General features: G+C 40.3%; 1 protein-coding gene across 4 annotated transcripts in view; it reads right to left on the bottom strand.

Annotated features, from left to right (window-relative positions):
* Positions 1 to 20,676, bottom strand: part of DDX42 (DEAD-box helicase 42) — a 54,031-nt gene that overhangs the window by 8,998 nt on the left and 24,357 nt on the right. For 2 of the 4 annotated variants that reach the window (XM_032617145.1, XM_032617146.1), the window contains exons 4-10: positions 12,515 to 12,576; positions 11,162 to 11,198; positions 10,186 to 10,335; positions 4,022 to 4,126; positions 2,471 to 2,590; positions 1,305 to 1,481; positions 629 to 757 (exon numbers count right to left, since the gene is read on the bottom strand). In XM_032617145.1, the coding sequence (XP_032473036.1) occupies positions 629 to 757; positions 1,305 to 1,481; positions 2,471 to 2,590; positions 4,022 to 4,126; positions 10,186 to 10,335; positions 11,162 to 11,198; positions 12,515 to 12,576 (780 nt within the window). The remainder of the gene's footprint in view (positions 1 to 628; positions 758 to 1,304; positions 1,482 to 2,470; positions 2,591 to 4,021; positions 4,127 to 10,185; positions 10,336 to 11,161; positions 11,199 to 12,514; positions 12,577 to 20,676) is intronic. The other 2 variants (XM_032617147.1, XM_032617148.1) reach the window with 2 other exon arrangements.

Raw genomic sequence — 20,676 nt, 5'->3', positions numbered from 1 at the left:
ACTCACAGGGAAACCTGCCGATGTGGAGGGCCGATTGTATAATTAAAGGCATTTACAAGAACTTTCTAGAGTTCCACTCCTGGCAAAAGTGCTAATACTCCAGTCTTAGACCGTAATAGATACTGCTCTGACAGCCTCAGACTTTACGCACTGCAGAGCCCAAAAGAACAGAAAATCTGAAAACGCAACGGGATTCTTCCTTTACGTTAATTTTGATTTAAATTGTGGAAAGATGGTCAGAACTATTTTTTGTGAGGCATTCTGAAATTACCTAAGTTAAAGCCTTATTAATGGGTTTTAATGTTTAAACTACAATCTTCTAGGCAGTTCTGACCATACCCTGAACAACTTTCTGATTCTTGGTGCTCTCAGTAAGCATGGATCCCTTTTCTAGGAGAGCATAAGAAAAACTGTTTGCTACAGAGGGCAATTCACAGCAGAGAGAATCTTACTGGACTGCTGTTTTAGGCTAGCAATCAAAATTAAACCAAAGCCACCAGCTGTCATTGCATCAGAGTATTCTTAACCCTGCTTTACCACATTTTAGGGGAAATGCCCTCCAACAACTAACCATTTTTTTTCATACCAAGAGAGGCTGATAAGCTATTTAAACACAAGACATACTTACTGGTGTACAGACAACAATCTCTGCCCCTTCCTGAAGGGCCTTGGCCTGCTCCCACATGCTCCCTCCTCCATACACGGCCACTGATCGGAGATTATACGCTTTCCCAAACCGCTTGCATTCTGCGTGGATCTACAAAGTTGACATAATGACATATTATTAACAAACTGTGACAACAGATACCTCTGTCATAACCCAAAAGGGAGCTATGAAAAACGCACAGAATGCGGTATCAATAGAAAATCAAAAGCTAGAAAATGCTTTAAAAACACAATTTTACTTATAAAGTAAATGAACAGAGCGCCATTATCGTATCTTAACAGGCTATCTAAAATCTTGCTGTGATTATTCTGTTTCACCTCTCTTCCCGACCCTGGTACTGCCCTTCTACCAAACAGAATGAATTAACCCAGGAGGAAAACTTTATAATACAGTTCCCACATTAATTTGGTTATACAGAAAATCTATAACACATAATATTTTCCAGAAGTTTCCTGGTAGCACAACAATGTGAATGTACTTAATGCCACTTAACGGTACATTTAAAAATGGCTATAATAGTAAATTTTGTGTATTTCACTACAATTAAAAAAAAGTTTCCTGGTAATTCTACCCATTTGACTGGCTAGTCCCTTACCAGTTAACATATGGAGGGGGGGCTTCTACACAAAGCACATACCTGCTGACAAAGCTCCCTAGTAGGACACACAATCACTGCAATTGGTCCATCACCTGGTTCCAATTCTTTCTGGTCCATTATATGAATCAACATGGGCCAGATAAAGGCCGCAGTTTTCCCACTGCCTGTTTTGGCAATACCAATCATGTCTCTACCACTTAATGCCACAGGTACACCCTAAAGAAAAAAAAAAAAAATCCACTCCAAACTTTCGATTTTAAAGATGTGCTGAAGGAAATTCTGTGGAAGGGTAAATGACTATTAATGACATTTATTTCCAATGGAACAAAAATGTCCTGGGCTATGCATACTGGCTATGGAATAACAAGAAATACCTGGAATTCCCATTAACTTTTTGATCTGTAGAAAATATTATCATTGCTAAAATTTTTAAAAATTTGTCCCCCTTGTGAAGGTCGAGACTGTCTCATCCACATACTGAACTGCATAGAAATGAATAAAATCCATATATTAATGAGAAACAGAAGCTATTCCTTTCAGTTATGAGAATTTTCAGGCCATGGACAAAGGAATCCTCATAATCGACAGTGCTAAACTTCTCTATGCACAAATTTTATTTTGTTCAGTCTAGGCCTAATGAACTATTTTCTTCAGATCATATTTTCAAGACATTTATCAGACACAAAAGAACATTTCCCAGCCCCTTAGCAACTTTTTTAAAAAATAGGTTAAGTAGATTTATTAATATAGGATGCTTGTGAAAGACACAAGTGGGCAGGCAAGAGGGCTCTGCCCCAAGAACTAAGCAGACTACATTTTTATAATCAAAGGAAAAGTGCGGAGGGGAGAAGACCACCTCATGTCCTAGGTCGCAGGCAAGTTCCTAGGACAGGCTGCCAAGTGAGGGTCCTTCCTTGGCTTTGCACAGGAAAGAATTCAAGAGCCAGCCATAGTAAAGTGAAAGCAGTTTATTTAGAAAGACACACATTCCATAGACAGAATGCAGTCCACCTGAGAAGGTGAGAACAGCCAGCAACTTCTTAAGAGTGGTAAAAAATTCACTTTTGCTCTTTAATTTTTAAACGTTTCAAAAATTCTATCCACGTCAATACAGTTCTATACTAAACTTTCATTGCTTTAACTTGTTAAAAAAAAAAGTCACAATGTCATTCTACTTCATTTTTCTTTCAATATGTTTTACTTACCTGGCACTGTATTGGAGTGGGCTGTGTGTACTCAGATTTCCGAATCTGGTGCATAAGTTGCTCATCAAACCCAAAATGAGCAAAACTACTTCCTGGTCTAGGAGGTGCAGCACCAGAAACCTAGAGATAAAGACAACTTGCAGGAATGACTGTACTTCAAAACAAACAGCATTAGAAGTTCAAGAATATTTGCCTGTATCTACCTAGCATTTAGTTGGGAGTATGAAGAAGTGAAAATATAAGTCTGTAGCTAATAGCCTACACTGTTTGAAAAGGTAAAATTCAAATAATAACAGGTCTAAAACCTCATATAAAAAACTCCAAGATAAATGTTCCTGAGATAATAGTCATATCATTTTAAATGATTAAGGGCCTAGAAATCTCTTAAATCAAAATCAATTTTCTCATAAGAAATAAAAAGATGTTCAGTAAATTGGAAAAAGCCATTAATATACTTCTTCCATTTGCATAACTATTAACCAGGTGGTAGAAAAAATAAAATTTACTCTTGAAATAAACAGTGCAAATGAGCTCCAAATTCAGACACGTCTATACCCACTAGTTACAAAGATATTGTCTACTGTCTCCAATTTCAGTGATGCCTGAAGAGCTAACATCCCGCTTAGTGATGATCCAGACACTGCCAAACGTTGTTTGAACTGCACCCAGGTGAAGAACTGGGCTCCACCTCCATCAAGGTTTCTCAGGTGATGCTGATATTTCCAACCAGGATTTCACTTAGAAGTTTTTTTGAAGGGGTACTTCTTAGAAAACAGACAAGTACATACGTATACACACACACACACACACACACACACCCTCCCACCCACCTACCCTCAGAAAACACAAGTTCAAACATCATGTAGCAACTGGTAAGGCCAGAAAGTTGTCCACACAAGAGCATACATCACTGTATTATCTGTGTGTTTCACTTAACATCTAGCAGCACCCTAAACAATGTGGTCAGTGTGCAACCCAAAGCTTTTTAGTGGACAATTTAAACTACTATTCTGATATTAGTACATGCATATTTTTTAAAGTTGTTAATTTCTTCTTCTAATTAAAAATGCGTGCTGTATATAGTTTGAGAAGCAAGTGTATCTTAATTTCGAAATAGTCTAAAACTTCCAATATTGTCCACATCTATTAATCTTGTCTCCTCTTCCTGAAGATGGGAACCCCTTGCCTTCATCTCTAGCCCACCCAACGCAGTTCTTAGCATACTGTTCTCACTGCAGAAATACTTGCTGATTAGTTTTCAGGTCACATGACCTATTGTTCCAACACAACACACAAAGTTGACTGAACACATACATATAGTATTCATGTGTATCACATGAAAGAATGAATAATCCTATCCTAAAACAGCTATAAGACTAAAACAACAAAATCAAGACACAAGAGCCCAAGGGATCTAATTATTACTTTATCAAAGATAGTTCAGGGACTATTAGAAAAGAAATTCAAGATTACTTCAGTTTGGATAAGCAGTAATACTAACCCTGCACTAATTAACATTAATATGAATATTTGCCTTAATGGCTGACTTACCCGAAGATTGAGCTTATGCCGGAGATCTATTAGCTGCTGTGGGGTGAGGTTGGTTATCTCTTCATGTTCATTGTAAAAATTTTTTTCAAATGGTGGATAGTCAATCTGCAGGTCCAATTATTCAAAGTTAGTCTAGAATTCAAGAGTCAATCCTGTAAGTTTGATTTTAATACAAAATAACCTTTCACAAATATTATACAAGTAAAGCCATAACCAGCTAGAGAGAACAAAGGAATTCATTTATTCATGACACAAATCCCGAAAGTACAGCCAGTACTTTTTCTTGTTCCTGTTTTCAATAAACACCAACCTATTTCCTAAAGAGACTCTTTAGGACACCTCAGGTTTGAACAGCCTTGATGCAAACTAGGGAATCTCTAATGCCAAAAAGGACTCAGATATTCCATCATATAACATTTAAATATGTTTTGCAGTAAGCTGTTCACCTAGATCTCGGCATTTAAAAACATTTCTAATATTTCCTTTGGGGAAAGCTCTACCTTTAGAGGGAGTTCCATTCTTTTTAAAAACATGGAACTGTTTACATAACTTTTAAGAAATGTATGGCCAAGCATTTCCAGTTCCAAAGAGGGAAGAAGTCATTTCTGCTAATCTTTCATAGCTTACTGTACTAAGAATACAAAACACTAGCATATTACCACATGTGAATCTGGCTAAATGATTCTCTTTCTGACATGATATGTCTACAATAAACTTATTCTTTAAGGAGAACTTAAGCCTTTCATAGGTGGTCAAAAATTTCATAACTCGAGATACAGCCTAAAATTTATTATCTTTCTATGGTACTATCAACAAAAAGAAAGAATTTAGTTTTATTATTAACAGGACCTTTGGTTATGCTCCCCACAATGCTGCACTAAGCCCTTTTCTTCAGTTCTCTTCTCTTACCAGAACAGAAGGTCCATGAGGGCAAGAATTTTTGTCTTTGTTCACAAAAATTTACAAATATGTAAATTTTTTACACACACACATTTTTTTTTTTAACCCAGAAGAGAGGAAAAAAAAAGAAGAATGTGAAGAAAGGGGTATCCTTTCTTCATATCTGGTCTCTCCTGGCAGACTTCTCATTATATTAAGACAACTGTGGGATATCCCAGGCAGGATAATGAAGTTTGACCACTTTGTCAAATATCTCAAATATTTTATTAAATGAATATTTCAAATATTTGAGCTTTTCCTTATTAGCTTTTCACTCTTTATCATGCATGCATCCTCCTAGATCAGTTTCAGATATTTAACTTGCCACATGTAAAAATGCCAACTCCTTATGTGGTAACAGCTGTGCCAAAGGAAACATTTAAAAAGCTGAATATAACCCATACTCCAGTCTAGACCAGTAGTTCTCAAACTTTTTAGTCTCATGTACCCTTTACACTTAACAGAAACACAATGAGCTTTTGTTTATGTAGGTTAAATCTACTGATATTTACTGTATTAAACTTAAAACAAATTTTAAAATTCATGTTAAAGTAACAACAAACCTGGGAACCTACCTCAACATAATAAAGGCCATATATGACAAACCCACAGCCAACATTGTTCTCAATGGTGAAAAACGGAAACCATTTCCTCTAAGATCAGGAACAAGACAAGGTTGCCCACACTCACCACTATTATTCAACATAGTCTTGGAAGTTTTAGCCACAGCAATCAGAGAAGAAAAAGAAATAAAAGGAATCCAAATTGAAAAAGAAGAAGTAAAACTGCCACTGTTTGCAGATGACATGATACTATACATAGAGAATCCTAAAGATGCCACCAGATAACTACTAGAGCTAATCAATGAATTTGGTTGAGTAGCAGGATACAAAATTTAATGCACAAAAATCTCTTGCAGTCCTATACACTAACGATGAAAAATCTGAAAGAGAAATTAAGGAAACACTCCCATTTACCTTTGCAACAAAAAGAATAAAATACCTACGAATAAACCTACCTAGGAAGACAAAAGACCTGTATGCAGAAAGCTAAGACACTGATGAAAGAAATTAATGATGACACAAACAGATGGAGAGATATACTATGTTCCTGGATTGGAAGAATCAACATTGTGAAAATGACTATACTACCCAAAGCAATCTACAGATTCAATGCAATCCCTATCAAACTACCAATGGCATTTTTCACAGAATTAGAACAAAAAAGTGCACTATTTGTATGGGAACACAAAAGACCCCGAGTAGCCAAAACAATCTTGAGAAAGAAAAACGGAGCTGGAGGAATCAGGCTGACTTCAGACTACACTACAAACCTACAGTTATCAAGACAGTATGGTACTGGCACAAAAACAGAAATATAGATCAATGGTACACGATTAAGCCCAGAGATAAACCCATGCACATAAGGTCACCTTATCTTTGATAAAGGAGGCAAGAGGATACAATGGAGAAAAGACAGCCTCTTCAATAAGTGGTGCAGGGAAAACTGGACAGCTACACGTAAAAGAATGAAATTAGAACACTTCTTAACACCATACACAAAAATAAACTCAAAATGGATTAAAGACTTAAATGTAAGGGCAGACACTATAAAACTCTTAGAGGAAAACACAGGGAGAACACTCTATGACATAAATCACAGTAAGATCCTTTTTTGACCCACCTCCTAGAGAAAGGGAAATAAAAACAAAAACAAATGGGACCTAAAGAAACTTAAAAGCTTTTGCACAGCAAAGGAAAATGAAAAGGGACTTCCCTGGTGGCACAGTGGTTAAGAATCTGCCTGCCAATGCACAGGACACGGGTTCGAGCCCTGGTCCAGGAAGATTCCCACACGCCGCGGAGCAACACGGTGCACTGCAAATGAGCCTGCGCTCTAGAGCCCGCAAGCCACAACTACTGAAGCCCGCGTGCCTAGAGCCCATGTTCCGCAACTAAGAGAAGCCACAATGAGAAGCCGCACACAGCAAAGAAGAGTAGCCCCCACTGGCCACAACTAGAGAAAGCCCGCGCACAGCAATGAAGACCCAACACAGCCAAAAATAATAAATAATTAAATAAATTTATTTTAAAAAGATGAAAAGACAACCCCAGAATGGGAGAAAATATTTGCAAATGAAGCAACGGACAAAGGATTAATCTCCAAAATTTACAAGCAGCTCAATATCAAAAAAACCAAACAACCCAATCCAAAAATGGGCAGAAGACCTAAACAGACATCTCTCCAAAGAAGATATACAGATTGCCAACAAACACATGAAAAGATGCTCAGCATCACTAATCATTAGAGAAATGCAAATCAAAACTACAATGAGGTATATCTCCTCACACCAGTCAGAATGGCCACCATGAAAAAATCTACAAACAATATATGCTGGAGAGGGTGTGGAAAAAAGGGAACCCTCTTGCACTGTTGGGAATGTAAATTGATGCAGCCACTATGGAGAACAGTATGGAGGTTCCTTACAAAACTAAATATAGAACTACCATATGACCCAGCAATCCCACTACTGGGCATATACCCTGAGATAACCATAATTCAAAAAGAGTCATGTACCACAATGTTCACTGCAGCTCTATTTACAATAGCCAGGACATGGAAGCAACCTAAGTGTCCATCAACAGATGAATGGATAAAGAAGATGTGGCATATATATACAATGGAATATTACTCAGCCATAAAAAGGAACGAAATTGAGTTATTTGTAGTGAGGTGGATGGACCTAGGGTCTGTCATACAGAGTGAAGTAAGTCAGAAAGAGAAAAACAAATACCATATGCTAACACATATATATGGAATCTAAAAAAAAAAAATGGTTCTAATGAACCTAGGGGCAGGACAGGAATAAAGACACAGACACAGAGAATGGACCTGAAGACAAGGGGAGGGGGAAGGGTAAGCTGGAACGAAGTGAGAGAGTAGCACTGACATATATACACTACCAAATGTAAAATAGATAGCTAGTGGGAAGCAGCCACATAGCACAGGGAGATCAGCTCGGTGCTCTGCGACCAACTAGAGGGCTGGGATAAGGAGGGTGGGAGGGAGATGCAAGAGGGAGGGGGATATGGGGATATATGTATGCATATAGCTGATTCACTTTGTTATACAGCAGAAACTAACACAATACTGTAAAGCAATTATACTCCAATTAAGATGTTAAAAAAAACCCACAACAAACCCATCACACTTTAACATAAATGCTTTAATAAAAGTAATTTTTTTATAACATTCCGTTACATTTTTGCAAATCATTCTAATGTCTGACTAAGAAAATATTTCCTACTGCAAACTGTTGCAATGTTGTTTTGATTAAAGCCAAGGAAATCTGTCCTCACAAAGATATGTAGTTGGAAAAGGGACAGGAGTATTTATTAATAATCTTTTCAGATGCTTGTGGACTTTAACTCTTCTTCAATACTATACTAAACCTCGACAAGTTGACATTTCTCAAAGATTATTTTCATTGTGTAATCTGAAACTGTATCAACTAACTTTTACATTCTGTTACATTACAATTCATCCGTCTATCATGCACTTTGAATGGAGCCTTTACTCACGCATGATTTTGTAACATCGTGTATTGGCCATTTGAAAACAATGGTTCACTGAAATGGTCTGCAGATCATCCAAAACATTTCATTATATAATTTAAAAACTATATATATCATGGTTGATTATCAACAGACTTTAAGTATTAGAAAGCTATCAAGCTCACCATGGTGAATATGTTTCCCAAATTCTAATTTTTGCTTGAAAGCTTGATTTTCTATCATTGGCAATAGACACTTTTGTTTTCCTTGAAGTCTCATTCATTTTCTCAAGTGAAAATGGTGTTCCATGAAAAAAGAGCATCTAGCTTAGCTCACAACTCGAACACCTAAGTGCCTTTCCTTGAGACAACTGTCATATTTTGGCATGCAATAGAAATGATTTGCCCTTCCCATTTTGTCACAGGATAAAAAGACATGTTAACATAAAGGTCAAGATTTAATAAATATTTTTTACTGTTTCATCAAGGATACTGTTAAGTGAAACTGGCTTGTATCTGTTTTGGGTTTTTTTGGGGGGAGCGGTGTGTGACTGTGATGATCTGGCAGGGAGAAGCAACTGGTGCTACTATCTTGATTCATGTTAATGAATCAGCATTGCTTTTAGTCACTGGTGCAAATGCTGACACAGTGAAAAAGGTAAATGATCTCAGCATTACTATGAAAATTCTTTTGACTTTGTAGACTCCGTGAAAAGATCCTTCTAGGACTCCTTGGACCACACTTTGAGAACCACTGCTCCAGATCTATGCAAGGTCTAGTCGGATATTTAACCTGGATGAAATACTGATTTCCCCCCCACCACAAGTGAGTACACTGATATCCTCATTTCCTTTTCCTGATTTAAGGGCCATGTAATTCCTGGTTCCACTTTGAAGGAACAACTCCTCATCTGCTCCAGATCTAGGAAAAATACTAAAGATTTGCAGCAATTAAAAAGCAAATGCAGGGGCTTCCCTGGTCGTGCAGTGGTTGAGAATCCACCTGCCAATGCAGGGGACACACGTTCGAGCCCTGGTCCGGGAAGATCCCACATGCCGCAGAGTAACTAAGCCCGTGCGCCACAACTACTGAGCCTGTGCCCTAGAGCTCGTGAGCCATAACTACTGAGCCCGTGTGCCACAACTACTGAAGCCCACGCGCCTAGAGCCCATGCTCTGCAACAAGAGAAGCTACAGCAATGGGAAGCCCATGCACCACAACGAAGAGTAGCCCCCGCTGTCCACAACTAGAGAAAGCCCGCAAACAGCAACAAAGACCCAACACAGCCAAAAATAAATTTATTTTAAAAATAAATAATAAATTTTTAAAAATAATTAATTCATTAATTTTTAAAAAAGCAAATGCAGGCCCACGGACCCACTGTGAGATGAAGATGGTAAGTGATGGTGCAGAAAACAAGTACAATTGTTTGAAAAAAACTGAATGTGAGCAAGTGACTCAGCTGTACCTTCAACAGTATAGGCTACGAAGTCTCAACCACTCAGTCACCTTCTGACTCAACCATTTGGTAAAGATGACAAGAGTCCAAAGAAATAGTCTCATGACATAATAAGGAGTACGAATCAGGAGATTGGGAAAACCTAAATATTAAAGCTAAAGAAAACTGTATCAGCTTGAAAGAAGAGTCAAATTCAGCAAGAAACACCATACCTCTGAATGATCAATGGGAGGAAGAGGATCAATGATTTTTTTGGAAGGTGCAATTGGATTTCCATCACTATCATATTCCAAATTATCTTCCTCTTCCTCCTGAACCACGCCAGCAGTTGGATTCTCTGCCATGTACCGAAAATAAGCTTCCTGCAGGAAAGCACAAGAACATAATCATACCCAAGTATAAATGAGAACATTTCTGCTCTTGTAATTAGTGCATACAGTGTACAGATAACTGCACAGTTTAAATACCTACCAAGACTCTTACTAGCAATGATTCCATTAACAATAGCAGTATTCAGAGGGACAATCAGAGGAAATGAATGAGACGGTTACTACCATAAAATGATTTAGCTTGCTTAAAAGAAGACATATATCTGTCTGTTCCACAGCCTTCCTCAGGTGGGGTGCCCAGAGCTGTGGAACACATGCTGTGGCTTTAACAATCCAAGTTTGGAAGGTGACACTGATTAGAGGGGTCACAAACCTGGGAAAGGCTCACTCTGGTTCCCTTCTCACCATCCCACAACTGAATGGGGGAAAAAAAATACTAACGAATAAAAACCCTAAAGGACAGTCATTTAATTAATGTTCCATCTTGAAACACAAGAATCACAAACAGAACTCTTAGAAACAGGTAGAGGTTAGATGTTGCTAGAGTCCATCCGTAGATCCCACTCTACTCTACTCCTTGATTTATCAGAAGAAACATTAATTTTGGATTAAAAAAAGCTGAATAAAGCTCATATTTGCTTTTGATATCATAGTTGATCAAAAGTTCCATCTTCAACATGGGGGAAAGTCACATGAATCTTTATATTACCAACTGGTCACACACGCAGAAAAGCAGCAAGTCAAATGACATTCCCTGCTGAACGTCAGGAATGGCTATTTCAGTGAAGGCAAGCTCTAGCTTGTCCCCAGTACAGACTTTGTGGGGTAAAAGTAAAAGAAATACTGCATAGGAACTCACTTGGTCATCTTCCTCTTCAATGTCATCTCGAATACCCCTGGAAAAACAAGCGGAGAAACAAACTTCCCTGCAAATGTTCCACATACCCAGCTCCATACTTATAGCACATTAGTGTTGAATTCCATATAGCACAGGAACTCTCAACACTAACAATAACAAAGCAGCAATAAGCACACTGTAAACTATCCATCCATCATACACGTCTGGTTTCACTCTATAAGCCACAGTTTGCATTTCTTTTGAATGGGATGATATGGTACCCCTAGAAACATCAAATACTAACAAGAACATAGGGAGTAAAAACTTTTGAAGAGAGATACCCAAGGACCCCAGCCTTGTCAACCCCATACAACAAACACAGTACAGTGTTTAATATAAAGCATTTTATATTAAAAAAAAAAAACCCTGCATTTGGTACATGCTAAAAAGACTGTCACAACTTTCTTAATGTGCCCCAGAGTTTCTAGCCCTGGAGTAACTGCATTTAGCCAAAATCCTTGGGGACAGAGAGAAAAACTACATCAACTCTTTTTAAAATTTGGGACTAAAACTCCCAAACAGTTCACATGGAGAAGTGGACCATCGCCACTTGCATCTCTCAGGAGCTGTGGACAGTATGGCTGCTTAGTTCCCATAAGCATCTCTTTTTAATCAGACTTTCTGCCTAACCTAGAGCACTTGCTATCCCTAAGGCAAGCAGCACCGCCAGTGAAGGGCAGCTGGAAGAGGATGCAGCACACAGTAAACGCCAAAGAGAGGGCTGAACCTCCATATGGCACAGGAACCTTGGGGAGGGCCTGAGCACTGACTGCCAAGTAGAGGTAAAAGTCCAACCATGCCTCCCTGTACTTGGTAAAAAAGCCTTAAGAAGAGTATATTCAGCAAGGGGACGAGGAGAATTCTCTTTCCTAGAAAATAAAGTATTTCAAGTTCTGACTAGTGGCTAAAGCATGTCACCCCTTAAATAAATTAGGTTTTATTATTAAAAATATAGTTTTTTGTATACAATCACCATTACTTCTTAAAATCAATCACACAGGCATAAGTCTATTTTTTTTCATAAGTCTATTTTATATCAGTTACGGGACAAGACTGAAAAATGAACCCAAACTTTAGTAATGATGCTCTCTCGATTCTCTCTGTAACTCATTCTTGTGTTTACTAAAAACTATTTATAGTTGAATACCAAAAAGAATGCTTTTTAATTACTATAAGAAATATTATTCAAGATACAGAAATAACTTTAAGTCATTTGTGTATTTTAATTTTTCTCTATAAACTTTGGGGGTATAGGCTTTGCAATACTGTAGCAATTTTTATGTAACTTTTTTGAGGGAGAAGAAAACAACTTACTTTACGTTTTTTCTTTCCTTGTCCTTTTCTTCAAGTCTCTTCATGTCTCTAGCCGCTTGATCCTAATGAAACAAAAGGCCGCAAGGAATCACCAACTAAAAACACTGAAAGGGAAATTTCTTTATAAAGAATTTTTAGATTCAAACAAGCACCACCACAGTTTTAGCTATGCATTTTAACAACTGCATTTCGATGCAATCAAATTGTTTGACAATTATTTTTTAAAGAGAAATACCCACATGTTCTAAAAACTTGACTGTACATGGATTGCTTAATTTTTATCTGCAAATATACCATGCATGGAAAAATCAGCAAAAATTCTTGATTGATCACTTTTAAGAGTTAATGATATAATTACCAATGGAGCTAGTAAAAAGTGCAGATTTCTAGATCTGGCTCTGGGAAGGTGGTTCTCAGCCTGGGGTAATTTTGTCCCCCATGGACATCTGGCCATGTCAGGAGACACTTCTGGTTGTCATAACTTGGGGTGGGGGATTGTTACTAACATCTAGTGAGTAAAGGCCATAGATACTGCTAAACATCCTACAATGCACAGGACAGTCCACAAAACATAGAATTATCCAGCCCTAAATGTCAATAATCCTGAGGTTGAAAAACTTTAATCTAAATAAACCTACTACATCAGAACCCTTTGGGTTAGACTTAAATGCATGTAGTTTTTCCATTTTCCATAGGCAATTCTTATACACCTCAAATTGATAATTATTGATCTAAATTAATTCTTTGTTTTATACATGTGAAAATCAAGGTCAGAAGAATTAAGTAATTTTCCCCAAGGTTAAAACACATTCTGCATAACTGTTTCTTGTTACAAAGTAACGTGAGTTTTTCTGACTCCTCTGATGTAAAAAAATGCCACTATATATAACCTGGCATAGTCAGATGTTCTATCTAATCAAAAGTTCCTGATAAAGGAGAATTATTTTAAAAAGAAATATTACACATAAACGCTATTTTTCAAGGGACTGAGCTACACATAAGATATAGTGAAGCCTACGGGTGAAGATGACTATGCAATGTAACGTAAGAAAAGGGCCACAAACACTGACAGAACGTATTTTTTAGCCTACATAAATCTGTTTTGAAACACTAGCTAAAAATCAATCTTCGTCTAGTTCAAACACTAGAAAAGTTGTTTACACCTGAGATCACGGATTAATGCAATACCTTGGCAACAACACTCTCCCCAAGATCAGATAATATCCAATCTCTGTCCTAAAATCAGCAAAATCCCTCTGGATACTATACCAAAAAAATACCCAGAAGAATGATACTATATCAGAAAGATTTAACCTCCAAACAGCTTCAACTACTTGAAATTCCAAGCAAGTGAACTTGGGCCATTCTTGGATACTCCTACTCAAAAAGGGCTATGCCAGCTTGCATTACCAAACATTAAATCTAAATTTAAACAGAGAAAATCAAAAGTTGATTTTTATTCTAATTCATCACTAGGGATCTGAAGAAATGAGACACATAGCCCTTTGGGAAATGCCCATATCTCAAAAAGATGGGGGGGAAAAAAAAGACATGTATAAGACATCTCAAACAAGACAAACCATTTATTTATTGCCTTTAGTTCTAGATAGAATCATTTAACATACTCTATTTACTAAATTGCTACCATGTTGCAAAGCACATGTATGTTCTGAGTAGTTTTGGTTAATCATTATGACAGAAATACACAAAGCTACAAGAACTCAGATACTGAATGATATAGCAAAAAGAATATGGGCTTTGGAGCTGAATCCTGGCTCTGCTACCTTTTATGTATATATTCTTTGGAAAGTAATTCAAGATGTTCTAAATCAAAGGTGGGAAACTCAAAATACTCAATGGGTACCAATGTGACAATGAATGAAGTAAGCCAGGATAAGAAAAGTTCTGTTCTTTTGACACAGACATGCTTTGCTTGCACTTTAGTAAGTAGGAATATTCTAAAGAAGCATGCCCTAATTTTTCTTGTAACGCATAGCTCTGAGTCTTACTTTCTAATATTTGATAAGAGACCCAAGCTTGAGAAAAATATTTCTCCACTATAAGAAAATTACAGCACAAGTGTGATGGTAAATGGTTCTAAACGATGGCCTCAGTGTCAAGAAGACAATAGGGACTGAGGGTGAAGTAGGAAAAGGCTGCCTTGTCTAAAGCAGGCAGCTATTTCCTCAACAACAGCCTATTTTTTGCCACACAAGAATGCAGGCCTAGTCTTGCCAGATTTTCCACTTTTCAAGAGTCTGATCTTTTCAACAAAATCTCCTGATCTTAAAAATGTTGGCTCATATTTTAGAAAAGCAATGTTTAGGCCGAACAAAAACACATCCATATTGGATTCTTTTTTTCCCCTACTTCCTTAGAGGAGAGATGAATTCTGGCTGAAGACTTTAGGTAACAAGTAACTGAGGAATCTAGAAGGACTTCACTTCATAAGCAATGAAGTGACAGTTTTTGAGCAAGAGGAGTCACATGACAGGAAATCACTCTGTAGCTGTAAACACCACATGGACGGGAGAGCAGGGAGCCTAAAGCAGGGAGAGAATTTAGATCAGGCAAGAGTTAACGAAGGTATAAGGTAAGATGACTATAGGGGACATAGAAAGAAACAGATGCAAGAGATACTGTAAAGACTGACAGAACCTGGCATATGACAAGAGGAAGGCAGCATTACGTACTGGACAAGAGCTAGCTCTCAGGACTACTAAGCAAGACAAATTAGATTTGAGTCCCAGCTCTGCCACACAGTACCAATGTGATTTGGAGAATGAATCTGAATTATCTTAGGGTTCAGTTTTCTTATTAGTTAAAAAATTATATTTATATATAGTTTTCCTGCCTATTCTCCTTTGTTATTCTGAGGATTAAATGAAGCAAGTCATGAACATGCCTGATCATCTGCTAGAAGAGAGGGAGATGTGGCACATATATACAATGGAATATTACTCAGCCATAAAAAGAAATGAAACTGAGTTATTTGTAGTGAGGTGGATGGACCCAGAGTCTGTCATACAGAGTGAAGTACGTCAGAAAGAGAAAAACAAACATTGTATGCTAACACATATACATGGAACCTAAAAAAAAAAAACAGGTTATGAAGAACCTAGGGGCAGGACAGGAATAAAGACGCAGATGTAAAGAACTGACTTGAGGACATGGGGAGGGGGAAGGGTAAACTGGGACAAAGAGAGAGTGGCATGGACATATATACACTACCAAATGAAAAACAGATAGCTAGTGGGAAGCAGTTGCATAGCACAGGGAGATCAGCTCGATGCTTTGTGACCACCTAGAGGGGTGGGATAGGGAGAGTGGGAGGGAGACGCAAGAGGGAGGGTATACGGGAATATATGTATATGTATAGCTGATTCACTTTGGTATACAGCAGAAACTAACACATCATTGTAAAGCAATTATACTTCAATAAATGTTAAAAAAAAGAAAAGAAAAGAAGAGAAGGAAGAATCAAGGTCGTGGAGTAACAGGACATGGAACTCACCTCTTCCCACAAATATACCAAGAATATATCTACAGGGACTTCCTTGATGGTGCAGTGGTTAAGAATCTGCCTGCCAATGCAGGGGACACGGGTTGGATCCCTAGTCCAGGAAGATGCCACATGCTGCGGAGCAACTAAGCCTGTGAGCCACAACTACTGAGCCTGCACTCTAGAGCCTGTGAGCCACAACTACTGAGCCCACGTGCCACAACTACTGAAGCCCATGTGCCCTAGAGCCCGTGCTCTGTATCAAGAGAAGCCACCGCAATGAGAAGCCTGAGCACCACAACAAAGAGTAGCCCCTGCTCACCGCAACTAGAGAAAGCCTGCGCGCAGCAACGAAGACCCAACGCAGCCAAAATAAATAAAATTAATTTTATAAATAAATAAATGAAAAGTTTAAAAAAATTAAAAAAAAGGGGAAGTGGTACGGGATCCCCGCCCTTGGGAAGGAGCTGAAGGAGAGAAGTTCCCATACCCTGGGAAGTCCCATCCCCAGCAGGGAGATTAGCTGGGACAGAAAAGGAGCTTCAGAGGCTCAGAGGAGAGTGCAACAACCAGTTTGTGGCAGGCAGGACAGAGAGAGACCTACACGGTAGGTCTGTGCCACCGCCCTGGGAGCCTGAGCATGAGAAGCTCGTCTGCTGGTATGGGGGTGGGGGGAGGGTGCTAGAATGCAGGGTTTAGAGAACAGACCCGGCGGGAGGACTGCTGCTGGCTGTATGGAGACAGCCTGAAGGGGCTGGAGCGGGGCGCACAGCAGTAGTAGCGTTTTCAGAAGAAGCCTGGGCCACCACAGAACCAAAGCACCAATCTTAAGTGGTATGTGAAGGGAGGGGTGGGGCTGCCATTGCGGCCTCCTTCCCCAGGCACTGGCCACTGCTTGGGCAGGCTTGCGAGCCACAGCTGCCATCCTAGCCCCCTCCCACCTGGACAGGCTTGTGTGCCCCAGCCACCTCGGCATCCCCAGGAGCAACGCCAGTGGGTTGCCCACATGCAGAGGTGTGGGTGAAACCACAGATGAGCCCCAGGGGCTGTGCGATTCACGAGCAGAGCTGAAATATCTCCCAGCAGCTGCGTGAACCACGGATTTAGACCTCTGCTGCCAACTTTGTAAATTTAGTGCCTGTGGAACAACCAAACAGACCACAGGTGCTCCCGCGGCTGTGATGGGTCTGGCTTTAGCAGCTGTGGGCTTTGTGGACCAGTATACGTGGGGGCTGGGCCCGGCCAGGGTCTGAACTGTCTCCACAGCTCCCTCAGCAGGTCCAGGTGCACACCTACTGCAGTCCTGGGACCTGACTTCAGCGGATCTGCGCTGCTGACCGTGCAAAAACAACGCCGGAGAGATACCAGGGCCTGCTGCTGGTGTACCCAAGGTTGAGGTGGGGCCGGGGGCCACACCAACAACACTGTACTCTGTGAACCCGCACAATGGGTGAAAGGTGACACAGCAGAGGGTACTCACAAATGAACAGCTCCAGCGGAGGAATACTCAGTGGCTCCGCTCCCAGTGGGAGCCCTCCAATCACACCTACCTCACACTGCAGATCAGAAATGCAGCTCAGAAACAGATCTGGGGGCTTCCACTCCAACAGCTAGGGAGCAGACCCTGCCCCTGACAGGACGGTGACAACCAGAGAGCAAAGAGGAAGTCTCGCTCAATGCAGGCTCTGGTCACACCACCAGTCACACCTCCTATCAAGGGGATAACGGCCGGCATACACTGAGGAAAGAGATGGCAGACATCCATACTAAAAACAGCCCTCACACCCAAAATTATTAAACCCATACAGGCTACACAGGGACAATACCACATAAAAATAGCCCTCCAAGACAACAGTAAATAATTGTTTCTCCTAAACTCATACAGCAAAAGCAATATAACTAAAGTGAAGAAGCAGAGGAACTACTCCAATTAAAAGATCGAGAGAATTCCCATGAAAGAACAAACAATGCAACAGACTTCTTCAGTCTAACAGACACCAAGTTCAAAAAGGAGATAATGAAAATACTGAAGGAACTAAGAAAGGCTATCGACAGAAATGCAGATTACTATAAAAAGGAACTAAAAACTATGAGGAGACAAGAAAAATTAGAGAATTCATTAGAAGAGATGAAAGCTGAACTAAAGGCTCTGAACAGCAGAATGAATAATGCAGAAGAACAAATAAGTGATCTGGAAGATAGAATAATGGAAATCACCCAGTAAGAAGAGCAGACAGAAACCCAATCGAAAAAAAATGAAGGAAATATAAGAGACCTATGGGATAATACAGAGTGCCAATCTATGCATAACAGGGATCCTAGAAAGAGAAGAAAGAGAAAAGGGGATTGAAAATTTATTTGAAGAAATTATGGCTGAAAAATTCCCAAACCTTAAGAAGGAAACATATCCAGATACAGGAAGCACAGAGGGTGGCAAACAAGATAAACCCAAACAGACCTACACCAAGATGTGTTATAATAAAAATGGCAAAAGTTAAAGAGAGGATTCTAAAGGCAGCAAGAGAAAAACAAAAAGTTAATTACAAGGGAACCCCAATAAGGCTATTGGCTGATTTCTCTACAGAAGTGTTTCAGGCCAGAAGGGAGAGGCAAGCTACATTCAACATCCTGCAAGGGAAAAATCTGCAACCTAGGACACTCTACCCAGCAAAGTTATCATTTAGAATAGAAGGAGAGATAAAGAATTTCTCAGACAAGCAAAACCTGAAAGAATACAGCAATACTAAACCTATACTAATGGAAATATTGAAAGGTCTTCCCTAATAGAAAAGTAAGAATCTATAGAAAAGAGGAGGACCTTCAAGATGGCGGAGGAGTAAGAAGTGGAGATCACCTTCCTCCCCATAAATATATCAAAAATACATCTACATGTGGAACAACTCCTACAGAACACCTACTGAATGCTGGCAGAAGACCTCAGACTTCCCCCAAAACAAGAAACTCCCCACATACCTGGGTAGGGCAAAAGAAAAAAGAAAAAACAGAGACAAAAGAATAGGGACAGGACCTGCACCTCTGGGAGGGAGCTGTGAAGGAGGAAGAGTTTCCACACACTAGGAAGCCCCTTCACTGGTGGAGATGGGGGGGGGGGTGACGGCGGGGAAGCTTCGGAGCCACAGAGGGGATTGCAGCAACAGGGGTGCAGAGGACAAAGCAGAGAGATTCCTGCACAGAGGATCGGTGCCGACCAGCACTCACCAAGCTGAGGCTTGTCTGCTCACCCGCCGGGGCAGGTGGGGGCATCAGATCCCAGGGAGAGGACTGGGATTGGCTGCGTGAACACAGCCTGAAGGGGGGCTAGTGTGCCACAGCTAACCGGGAGAGAGTCCGAGAAAAAGTCTGGACCTGCCTAAGAGTCAAGAGGCAATTGTTTCTGGGTGTGCGAGAAGAGAGGATTCAGAGCACCGCCTAAATGACCTCCAGAGATGGGCATGAGCCGTGGCAATCAGCGTGGACACCAGAGACAGGCATGAGACGCTAAGGCTGCTACTGCAGCCACCAAGAATCCTGTGTGCAAGCACAGGTCACTCTCCACACCTCCCCTCCCAGGGTCCTGTGCAGCCCGCCACTGCCAGGGTCCCGTGATCCAGGGACAACTTCCCCAGGAGAACGCACGGCGCGCCTCAGGCTGGTGCAACGTCACGCTGGCCTCTGACACCGCAGGCTCGCCCCGCATCCGTACCCCTCCCTCTCCTTGGCCCGAGTGAGCCAGAGACCCCTAATCAGCCACTCCTTTAACCCCCTCCTGTCTGGGCAAAGAACAGATGCCAGAGAGCACCCTACATGCAGAAGCAGGGCCAAATCCACAGCTGAACCCCAGAAGCTGTGAGAACAAAGGAGAGAAAGGGAAATTTCTTCGTGCAGCCTCAGGAGCAGCAGATTAAACCCCACAATCAACTTGAGATACCCTGCATCTCTGGAATACCTGAACAAAGAATCATCCCAAAATTAAGGCGGTGGATTTTGGGAGCAACTGTAGATTTGGGGTTTGCTGTATGAAACTGACCACTTTCTGATTTTTATATTTATCTTAGTATAGTTTTTAGCGATTGTTATAATTGGTGGACTTGTTTACTGGTTTGGTTGCTCTCTTTTTTATTACTTTTAAATTTTAATAATATTTTTTATTTTAATAACTTTATATTATTTTATTTATCTTTCTTTCTTTTTTAATCTCCCTTTTCTTCTGAGCTGTGTGGCTGACAGGGTCTTGGTGCTCTGGCTGGATGTCAGGCCTGAGCCTCTGAGGTGGGAGAGCCGAGTTCAGGACATTGGACCACCAGAGACCTCCTGGCCCCACGTAGTATCAATCAGCGAGAGCTCTCCCAGAGATCTCCGTCTCAACACCAACACCCAGCTTCACTCAACGACCAGCAAGCTACAGTGCTGGACACCCTATGCCAAACAACTAGCAAGACAGGAACACAACCCCACCCATTGACAGAGAGGCTGCCTAAAATCATAATAAGTTCACAGATACTCCAAAACAAACCACCAGACGTGATCCTGCCCACCATAAAGACAAGATCCAGCCTCATCCACCAGAACACAGGCATCAGTCCCCTCCATCAGGAAGTCTACACAACCCACTGAACCAACCTTACCCACTGTGGGCAGACACCAAAAACAACAGAACTAC

This window comes from Phocoena sinus, chromosome 20, assembly GCF_008692025.1.
Source record: "Phocoena sinus isolate mPhoSin1 chromosome 20, mPhoSin1.pri, whole genome shotgun sequence".
NCBI classification, from domain to species: domain Eukaryota; kingdom Metazoa; phylum Chordata; class Mammalia; order Artiodactyla; family Phocoenidae; genus Phocoena; species Phocoena sinus.
This window is presented reverse-complemented; position numbering and strand designations above follow the sequence as displayed.